General features: G+C 40.8%; 1 protein-coding gene across 1 annotated transcript in view; it reads right to left on the minus strand.

Moving 5' to 3' along the window:
- Positions 1-10,799, minus strand: part of CUBN (cubilin) — a 269,195-nt gene extending 258,396 nt beyond the window's left edge. The window contains exons 1-6 of the mRNA XM_046012645.1: positions 10,536-10,799; positions 10,014-10,143; positions 9,019-9,114; positions 8,416-8,454; positions 5,368-5,469; positions 4,588-4,691 (exon numbers count right to left, since the gene is read on the minus strand). Of these exons, the coding sequence (XP_045868601.1) occupies positions 4,588-4,691; positions 5,368-5,469; positions 8,416-8,454; positions 9,019-9,114; positions 10,014-10,143; positions 10,536-10,648 (584 nt within the window). The 5' untranslated portion in view covers positions 10,649-10,799. The remainder of the gene's footprint in view (positions 1-4,587; positions 4,692-5,367; positions 5,470-8,415; positions 8,455-9,018; positions 9,115-10,013; positions 10,144-10,535) is intronic.
- Positions 10,800-11,404: the final 605 nt, after the last annotated feature.

Below are 11,404 nucleotides of genomic sequence, written 5' to 3' on the forward strand. Positions count from 1 at the left end.
CTTGGAGACTATAGAACTCTATACTGTTTCACATACATATTTGAGCATTTGACCCAGGTGGCTTCCCTGCAACAAGTGTATCTTTTTTCTACCACTACCCCCACGAAAAAGAATTTTTGTGAATCTTTAAACCAACTTCACTAGGTTTCTGAGGCTATCCTATAAAAGAGATTTGAGTATCCAAGACCCCATGGGACAAGACCGCCTGGGCTTAAATCCTGATATTACCTAGTAACTGTTCACCTTAGACAATGTAGTAACTCCCTCTGCCTCCATTTCTGTAAAATAATAGTGCCAACCCATGAGCACTATTTTCACCTTGGGGTCTCAAGACGTTTTCCAGTAGGAAGCGCTCAGGAAATTGTGTTTAATCTTAGCATTAAGTGCTTTACTTCGTGATTTATCAGAAAATGACTTGAGATTTGAGAGTAGACTCTGGTTCCTGGACCTGCAATTAAATCCTATCTAACTCTCTCCTCCTTCTCACTCTGAGATGAGTGGATTTTCTTCCTACACTTTTCTCTATAGATCTACAAAGCATACTTCTTTTGTTTAAATGTAGCTTTATGTGAGAAACGGAGGGAGGAAGGCAGCCAAGTATACCACTAGCTTCCTTGCTATGATCCTCAAAGACAAGTATTAATCCCATTTTACTGGCAAGGCTCACATTACCCAAGGCCACAGGATTAAGAATTGGCAGAAGATGAATTAAAACGTAGGTCTGTGTTACTTTTGCACCAATGTTCTTCACGTCACATCCCCATATTCTGAAAGGTAGTTAGCTGAAGACTTTTCTCTCTCTCTTTCTTTTTTTGGTAATTTATCTAAGTAATCTCTACACCGAATGAGGGGCTCTTCACCACCCCAAGATGAAGAACCACACGTTCCTCCAACTGAGCCAACCAGGTGCCCTGAAGACTTCTCAGTTTAATGCATCTTCTTAACCTAACAGTGTTTGCATGCAAAATATATTCTCAAGTCACCTGGATAGGCCCTTTAAAGAAAAAGTGATGAATTATATACTTCCCTGCAAAAGTCACCTTCGTAATGATTTCCTATTGCTGGTTTGGTTCTGGCAGAACAAAGCTGGGCTTTCCAGTGTTCAAAAACACTGCAAGTGCATTTGGCAATGGAAAAGAGGTCAAATACACTTTCACAGTCATAATTTAACTTATGTTAGAGTCCATGGTTCAACATTAACATAACTGACTAACTGATACAGGTAATAAGCTTAATACCTAACCACTAGTGAGCCAAAACTAAACTATCCTCATCGCTTAGCCTCATCGCATGTTTTAAAACCCATCAGTGATGACAGTGGAAAGAAATAAAATAAAATAGGCGAACCCACATTGTGCTCTTGGAGAAAAAAAACAAACAACAAACTCAATTTTCTTCCCTAGAAAGCCTTCTAGATCTGAGTCCAAAGTATATGATATATGCCATCTATATGGCAAATTTGCATTCCAAGGTCTGTCTTAAATCCAAAGCAGGAGAACAATATACATCAATTCTTCAGAATAAAGAGGCAACGACAGCATCAGGAAGTGGCAAAATCTTATGTGCTGACTGTGGGAAGCAGCTGGGGACAAGACCTCCAGGCACAGGAATCAGGGGAAACAGACAATGGTCTCCTTGCTCTAGTTTCATTACTCAAAAAAAAAAAAAAAAAAAAAAGTTTTTACCAGAAAGTTTCTTATGAAATAGTGCTTCCAATTAATTAGTATCTGCAGAGTGTTTTATCTCTCAAAGGTCTTTATTAATTAGGAATTATTAATCCTTTTAAATAAAGACTCCTTTGTCTTCCTAAGTAAACAGGTTCCAAGAGTTAGAGGCTGAAGGAGGCCCCAAACCCAGAGCAAACCCTTTGTTGTGACCACATTTTTGCAGATCCAGATTGTTCAACAGTGGCTCATTTTCCATTAGCAGATGTCCATAGAAGTTTCCTGAAGGGGTTTCGAGCCCCAGGGAAGCTACTGATTAATGGGCATTTAATCTCACATAATTAATAAAACACAGAGTGTCTAAATGGTCTCTTTCGTTACACTGATTCCACAGGGCAAGCATTTAGCCTTATTCTCATGTATCTTTTTCTATTTTCTGTTATTCCTCCAAAAGTCTCCATCAAACGCCTGGATTTGAGTATTTAGTTCATTGGTATCAATTGGAATCCATGGGGTTTCATAAACTATCCTTGTATCAAGAGGAAAAAAAAAAAAAACAGATTTAAATGTTCCTTCTTAACTGTCCTCTAGCAAATCTATGAAGGACACAGACTAGAAACCAAAACCATTTCCAGAGTCAGCACAATGAGTCCTTGGGGTGTGTGTGTGTGTGTGTGTGTGTGTGTGTGTGTGTGTGTGTGTGTTTACAGGAAGGTACAAAAGAGAATTCAATATTGCTCATACAAAGTTGAATCTGCCTTTTAGGCACCTTCCGACAAATAAAAATAAGTTCTCTCTTTCTCTTTCTCTCTCATGATTATACCTGGAAAAAAGAACTCTAATCTCTGACATGCAGCAAAAAGTTGCATTAATTTTTTTTTTTCCATTTTGCAGGACTAAAAATAATGTGTTGGGAGGCGGGTGGAGAAAAATCAATTTTGGCTGGATCCTTGGGTCCTATCCCACTTGCTGCACATCTTTGTTATTCTGTTGGTCTGCAAGACCCCAGAGGACAGTGATGATAAAAGAAGACCAGGAGTGAAATGTAATCTGCAGGATATTCCTCGATATCAGGAAGGCAGGAAAGTGTTGGCGCTAGGAGTCATTTTCCTCCAGTATCTCAGAGCAGCAATTCCCATTGATAAGTGCCCATAAACAGAGATCAGGAGATAATGTTTTCAAGGGAATGAAAGATTAGACCTGCATTTTGAATCTAGCCCAAGCTTGAATGCTCATAAAAGCAGGCAGGGATCAGGGAGTTCATTAAAATTAGAAATAAAGTCCTGGAAGCAAAAGTCTCTTCAATAACATAATACTTAATTTAAGTCAGGGGTGATTGATTTGGGTTTCACAAAATTATGAAGCTCATGAAAACATCTATCAGAAGTTTGAATGAATTCACTTTGTGACTTGGAGTGAGCAAAAGTTTTTAAGATCAGATCAAAAGAATAAAAGGATCAATTATATGAAAAAGAGAAGGATTGTGACTGCCTTCTGAGAAAACAGTGTGTTAACAGATGACAAGGAAATGACAAAATTACTGCACTCCGTTTTGCGGGAAAGAATAGAATAGATATTGTTACAAGGGAACGGGAGAACAAGATAGCAGAGACATGAGTTAGAAAGCAAATAATTGCTCTCTACTCCAGTGAGATTATATCCCTGTGTATTGAAAGAAATTGTTCATGTTATAACAGAAACAACTTTTTTACTTTTTAATAATCACAGAAAATAGGAGACAAACCAAAAAATGGGGAAAGACAACGTCTAGAGTGGGTTTTTTTTAAGTGATTTTAAGGAACTATACAAAAGCAAGTTTGATCTGCCATAAATTTCCAGACTTGATTTTTTTAAGATTTACTTATTTAAGAGAGAGAGAGAGAGAGCAGGAGTGGATGAAGGCACAAAGGGAGAGAGAGAAGCTCAAGCAGACTCCATACTGAGCGTTGAGCCTGACAAAGAGGGCAGTCTCATGACCCTGAGATCATGACCTAAGTCAAAACCAAGAGTCGGAGGCTGAACAGACTGAGCCACCCAGGCGTCCCCGACTTGATTATTTAAAAGCTGATGTGTCAGCCACTATAGCTTTAATTACCAGCACTCTTACAGTTTGATTGCAACATGTAGGTGTTGGGATGCCTAAGTCAGCTTAGTAAGGGAAGGAACATTTTCCTGGAGAGGGTGGGGCCTGAGCTGGGCAGGAGGACACGGGACAGGCCACCTGCAAGTCAGGAGGAGACAGGAGCTGCCTGATGATTGTGGGGAGGGGCCTCACTGCAAATTGAGGAAAGGCAGGGAGAGTTAACTTTGTGGAGAAAACCTCAGTTTAGCTTCTCATCTTGTTCTGGTTAACATTTCCATAGCATTGAGTAAAGACATCCATACTAAAGCTGTCAGCCCACTTCTCTCATGAGTGGGTGTGGCATGGGCTCACAGCCCGATGCGGCAGCCATCGTCTGCTTGAGGTGCTTCAACAGCAGCCCCTTCAGTGCTCTGACTCCCACTAATGCTATAGTCCCATGCCCTCCCTACTCCCTGTGGCAGCCACTGGAGTCTTCTTCCTGTTCCTCAGGGACTCCAGAGAAAGACTTTCTTCATGGGGTAAGAGTTGAGGATGCACAAGCTTTTCTTCATCTAAATAAATAACTACATGTCTTTAAATAAGAGCCATATATTTCTCCAGGGAGTGCCGATCGCTGGTAATACTGATAATTAATCATGGGTGCCCTTAACTACGGGATGTTTTAGTCCTTCAAAAACTTCAAAAAGGGAAGGAGGAGGAGAAGAAGAAAAGAAAAGAAAAGAGAAGAGAAAAGAAAAGAAAAGAAAAGAAAAGAAAAGAAAAGAAAAAAGAAAAGAAGCTAGGAAGAAAGGAAAGAAAGAAAAAAAGAGGAGAGGAGAGAAAAGGAAAGAGACACATTACCTGTAACTCCCTGCTGTATTTTCACATGTGGCTCCATTCTGGCAGCCCAGGGGTGTTCCTGAGTAAAGCTCACATTCATTCACATCAACTGAGCACAGAGGACCCTGCATTCATGTCAAGAACAAAGTCAGGTGCCACGGGTCACAGATGTATCTGGGCCCTATATTCCTATGATATCCTTAAGGATTTATATATGCACGGTAAAGCAATCTTCACTCGGGTGAGATACGATCACACTAATAGTAATACTAATGTCCGGTTATCCTTCCTCTTGAACTCAGATTTGGCCCACAGGAGCCAAAGAGCTCTTGGTAAAAGCACAACAATCATACAAGAAGAATCCTTACACTAACTAATCTTCATGTTACTATCAGACTATGCCTGGGAATAGTCGCTTCATTTTTTTTTTCTTTAATGCACATGTCAGGAACATTTGCACCATTAAGAGAAAAGGGCAAGAACATTTACAAGGCTTTGTCAAGTTTCATTTAGCACTTTCAGTGCTGAACAACAGAAACTGACACGGGCCTAAATATCATGCCCTTCCATGCAGTTATGTAGTCAAGTGAACCCCTCCTTAAGATGGCTTGGTGTTCAGTGGGTTATGCAGTCATGCTCGGCACTGTTTGGATTTTGGGATACATGGTGTAATTCATCCTGATTCAGGAGACCACAGAATCCTAGAAACTTTGGACGGAGAACTAAATATGTCTGAACTATTCCAAAGGAACCACTGATGCTGACTCACTGTCAGTTTTAACCAAAGACCAAGTGACTTACCTTCCACTGGGAGGGACAGATACAATAAAAGGAATCATGGAGATTGAGGCAGGTACCCCCATTTTGGCAGGGATTGCTGCTGCACACCTTTCTGTCAACTGTCTGAAACAAAGACAGGCCAGTCAGCAAGACCATCATACTTTCACCAGGCAGCACAGACAGGCATGGTTCGGGGAGGTGCGCCTGTGAAACTACATTTTACTCCCAGTCAAGGGCGGGTCCTCCTCCAGACTTTAAGTCAATTACTGAAGTTCTTCAAATCAACCCCCTCATGGAAGAAACAGTGCTTCACATGATCATTCCTGCGTATTTTCCTTCACTATGGGATGAGATGCAAGGGGAGAAGATGTTCCTCCTATTCTTTGGAAAGCATTGTTCACCTGAGAGATGGATGCGGATGGGCAAGAGTGAAGATGTCAGGCTGGGAATGATAATGGACATTCCTGTGGTACTGAGAAAACAAAATGGGAGCTCCAGTTCTTTTGGTGTTCTTCTTCTCTTCGGTACCTCCAGATAAGCATTTGAAATCTGATCATCATTTGCCACCACCCCTCCTCCCATGGATTAAGATGACGGAACTCTTTTTGCTCCAAGTGAGTCCCTTTGTTTGAGATGTGGGCTTAGATGACGACCTCCCATGACTGCTTTCAGACCAGAGTCGCGAACAGACCTGCCTTTGTCTACACAACCTGGGGAATCTTACCCTATGTCAGCTACTAGTTCCAGTATCATAAGCTTTCTAATGCCTTTGGGGGCAGAAAACTTCTTTAGAGAGGACAAGCAATTATGCAAGAAAAGCTATTTTATTAACTTCACCTAATTGTAGTCTAATTCTGTTTTAAAAATTAAAATAGAGCTAAAAAATAAAATTTTAAGAAAATTAAAATTAAAAGAGAGGTGAATTATTCATTACATTCTTTCTTTTCTTTTCTTTTTTTTAAATATCCAATGACTCACAGAGAAAGTCATGTCTGTTCCCTTCATTTTCCAGATGAAACAGAGTCCGAGAGTAGCCAACTAACTGACTAAGCACCATTTATTGCCAAACCCATCTCTCTCCTCCTTTGTCTAAAACAAGGTGACCACTCCTGTGGGGGTCTATTTCTGGACTCTGTTTTCTTCTATGATCCCATCCATCTTTGTGCCCTGTACCACAAACAGTCCTGTTCATCAGAGGACACAATTACAGAAATTAACCACAAGCTCATTAGAAAGTTTTCTGGCATACAAAAGCAACGTTGTCTGGCACTTTAAAGCTTGGAGACCCAGCAGGAAACGGAATTAGTAAGCAATCAGGAGGACGACGTTGGGGAACCAACCCTGGCTATAGTACCAGAGAGCCCTTGGAATTCATAAAAGACACCTATATCCAAAATCATTAAAAAACTCTTCCTGAGGGATGGGGGGTGGGAGTGTCTGGGGTCATCTGACCGTGGCCTCCAGCTTTTTTTTTTTTTTTTTAAAGATTTTATTTATTTATTTGACAGCGAGAGAGAGAGATCACAAGTAGGCAGAGAGGCAGGCAGAGAGAGAGAGAGGGAAGCAGGCTCCCCGCCGGTGGCCTCCAGCTTTTGACCTTCGGTAGCAATAATGAAGCACTCTAGGAGACTGGAAGCTACAGTACTGTGCTTTGCTCCAAAGGTATGAAGCCTTGCTCATTTTCATTCATCCAACTACTCCCTAAAAAAGAAAAAGGCTGAGGAGCAATTTATTATCAAAGTCAGGAAAAGGCCTACATAGACGAACTTGCTCACCAAGTTTAAAACACCAAAATAGAGGACCACACTTGAAGCATAATCACAACAGATCCAGAATTTGAGAACGGGGGCTCTTAACCTGAAATCCACTAACTTTTATTTGAAAATTTTAATATGGGGACATTTTGCGCATTTCTCTGGGTAAAAGGTGATAGCTTTCACGAAAATCTCAAAAACTTCGGCCAACTTCAAAACAGATGAGAAGTCTAACATTACAAGTACAAGTTTACAAGCATGTACTTATAAAGTTATGAAAGGTCTACTCTAAGAAACAGCTGAAATTTAATTACCAACAAATGTACTCTTAAGGAATTTTGAAATATTTTGTAGTTAAGTGTCTGTCTTCAGCTCAGGTCATGATCCCAGGGTCCCGGAATCGAGCCCCACATCAGGCTCCTTGCTCAACGAGAAGCCGGCTTCACTCTCTCCCTCTGCCAGCTGCTCCCCCTGCTCGTGCTCTCTCTCTCTCTGCTGTATGTCAGTAAATAAATAAATAAATAAATAAACAAATAAATATCTTTTAAAAAAAGAAATATTTTATGACTACCCCAAGCCTCTGAGTTTAATGTTGTAGAAGATACATGGCTTTTCTTTTTTCTTTTTTAAAAAAGATTTAGTTATTTATTTTAGAAATGGGAGGGGAGGGGCAGAGGGAGAGGAAACGAACCCTCAAGCAGACTATCCACTGAGCACAGAGTCTGACATGGGGCTCAATCCCAGCATCCTAAGATCATGACCTGAACCAAAATCAAGTCAGCTCTATCTGACTGAGCCACCCAGACGCCCTGATGCATGGCCTTTCAATACTTAGTCCTAGATGCCAGAATCAGCTAGTGACCTCAGTCACTAGCTGACAGATTTTTTTTTTTTAAGATTTTATTTATTTGACAGAAAGAAATCACAAGAGAGGCAGGCAGAGAGAGAGGAAGGGAAGCAGGCTCTCCGCTGAGCAGAGAGCCCAATGCGGGACTCGATCCCAGGACCCTGAGATCATGACCTCAGTTGAAGGCAGCGGCTTAACCCACTGAGCCACCCAGGCACCCCCTAGCTGACAGATTTTGCCCACATACTTCATATGCCCAGTGACCTGGGGCTGGTTACTTTATCTGACACTCAGGTTCCTCAACTGTATTCAGGGAAGCATAAACTGTGCTGAGAATTAAATTATGGGAAAAAGCAAAGTCCTCGATACGGACCATCCATCTACCTGAATATAAGAATGCCAGCCCCATCAATGATTCTATTGTATTCTCGTGAAAGATGTCAGACAAGTAGTAGCTAAGGGACCTACCTGCTGTAAGCTTTGAAATTTTCTCTCCAGATCCACAAGCTAAGTTGTAGGGAAGAGAAAGCATCAGTTAGCATTTCACATGTGATATTGTCCCTCGGCATATTTTCCTAACCCCCTCTGCTGCGGACTCACTTTGTCTGTTGATTGCTTTTTTAATTGCTTTTTCCTTCCTCCATTTCTCCTCCCCTCAGGCTTCCCTTCCTTCCTACTCTCTTCCATCATATAGATTTTTTTTTTTGAGGCATTTTTTTTTAAAAAGGAAGTATAACCCATTGACAAGTTGACTCATTGCTTCTCTGCAGACAGCGACTCTGGGAATTTTCATAAATGACAGTGGGTCATCCACTTCGCCAATAAGAAGTTTCAGTCAGAATGTGGGCAAGACCTACTTAGGCAATAAGCTCTTGTTGCAGCATCACAACCTTCTGCTCATCACTACCTCTGCATCCCCTAGTGGGCCTATGCCATCTAACTGAAAAGTCCACAATGACAATGCTGAATTTCAAAGTGGACAAAAAGCTAGTGTGTCTTTTGCAAAATGGTTACTTACAAAGTTGAATTAAGAAAACCCGTTTGTGCTAATGATGAGGATGTCAGACTTACCTTAGAATTAAGTTGATGTATTTGATTGGAAATATTTTGAGGCAGACCGACTGAGGTCCTTTTTAAATCTGTAATATCATCTTTGTTTTTCTGGATCTAAGATCAAAAGGAAAAAGGAGGAGGAGAAGGCTAGTGGAAAAGTCCTATGTATGATATAGATTAAAAAAAATTTTAAAAGTCGAGTACTGTTCTATTTTAAGCGCCAATATCTTGCCCATTATGTAAAAATCAACACATTATCATGTATAATAAACATCTAAAACAGCCATGGAATAATTCTATTTGCCATTTTCAGTAACAACACATGAAGGAACTTTCCGCTGGCATTTTTTCTCATAACAGTTGGAGTGCTCGTAAAGAGGCCTGGCTTGGAGTGAGACTGCTTGGGTTTCAGGTCCTGCCTTGGCCATTTCCTGGGTGTCCTTGGGCGAGCTGCTGCACTGCTTCACGTTTCCTTTACCTCCCTTACATGGGGTGACAATAATGTCAAACTCGTAGGACAGTTGTGGGGTTCGATGGGCGGAGCACACTGGATAGCCCCGAAGAAGCTCTCAATAATCGTAGCTTCTAACATTACGACTGACACGCCAGTGTGATACAATCACAAATGGACACTGAAAACACTCAGGAAGGCAGGAGAATAATTGGCCAGTTCTATTCTCTGGCACAAGTAAACTGGGCACATCCAAACCTTTCTCTGGCCCCTTTCCTTCTTTGCTCCTCTTTGTGGAGGAGTCCCAGGACGACCCTGGGGGCCTCCTCTGGATTAGATGCAGTAGAGGACATAAACCCCCACTACCAGCCATATCCCACTAGAATTCCTCCTTCTGCCAATCATTAGCCCAAGGGCATTGTTCTTCAGGGGACTTATCTCATTTCCAGTTACATTCGTTCCCTGGGCTAAAGATTTAAGGTATGGATTCAAATAGACCTCTTGAATTAAATGACTATATACAGATATACAAAATTACTTAGATATATTTCCATCGTATTACCTGATGTAAACATTCACCAAGATCTTCCCCATTTAATTTGATCTTTCCCAGGGATCCAGTTCTGAATTCAATGTTTTGAGCAGACCCAGCAAGAAACACTAAATTTCCCCTCTCTGCAGCCATCCGAGGCCTATATAAATCAAACCAAAGGATGCATCAGTAATTAGCATGTGTAATTTTTAAACAACGTTTCTCATGAGAGAAACTCATGAGTTTCTCTGCATACATCTTCGCTCTGCGGTCAACTCAACCAGATTCTCCCTGCTTCTCAGCCCCTTTTTCTCTGCAGATTTCCTGGAGATGGCTTCTAGTAATTGCATACTTGCCTGATTTGCAAAATGGTCAGTGAATAATTCAGGCAGAAGAAGATAATCCCATACATCAGTCTACATATTTTTCCCTACTTGTCTTTAACATTGTTTTCTTGGAGAAAAACTACACCTTTGCTTCTCTGGCTGTTTGTGGGAACTAATGACCACCTGCCCTCTACCCTCAGCAGCAGTAATCCAGGTGTCTACTTACTGTTGGAGCTCAGTACTTCTCTTTGGTCTCTGCAGCTCAAGTTCTCCAGTTTCACCATTTGATTCAGCAAATGTCAACAAAATAACCAAACTCCAAAGAAAAGATGAGGACATATTCCTCAGTAACCCTCCTCCGTTGTCAGGAAGAGGGAAGCACTCCAGCCAAGTGTGGGATTTGAGAGACAGCAAATCAGGCAGATGTACTTTGGCCTGTGAAATATCCTGCAACTTTTCAGTTCTCTCTTCTTTGCCCTAGAAGGCTATGTTATTTTTCCTTCCCAAGGGATGTAAATGATCTTAGATCTTCAGTACTCTTCAACTTGTAAGAGGTCAAAATCTACCTTTAAGTGATGCACAACTTAATCATTATCTGTCTGACCTTTGAAATAGTAACAAATTGCTTTGGAAACATCCACTAAAACAATCCTTACTTAAGAAGTAGCCACCGTTCAGCAAACAATACTAGAAAAACTGGATACCCACATGCAAAAAAATGAATTTGGACCCTTACTTTACACCATATACAAAGATTAACTCAAAATGCATCAAATACCGAAAAACAGGAGCTAACACTCTTTAGAAGAAAACAAAAGAGAAAAGTTTCATGACAGTGGACTTGGCAATGATTTTTTGGATATGATACCAAAAGCACAGGCAACAACAACAAAATAATGGATACACTGAGCGATTTGAAAATGAAAACACTTTTATATATCAAAAGACACCATCAACACAGTGAAAAGACAACTTACAGAATGAGAAAGAATATTCACTAATTATATATGTGTTAAGAGGTTAATTTCCAGAATACATAAAGAACTCCCATAACTCAACAACAATTAAAAAAAATAGCCTCCTTTTTAGTGGGCA

Source organism: Meles meles, chromosome 7, assembly GCF_922984935.1.
Source record: "Meles meles chromosome 7, mMelMel3.1 paternal haplotype, whole genome shotgun sequence".
Taxonomy (NCBI): Eukaryota; Metazoa; Chordata; class Mammalia; order Carnivora; family Mustelidae; genus Meles; species Meles meles.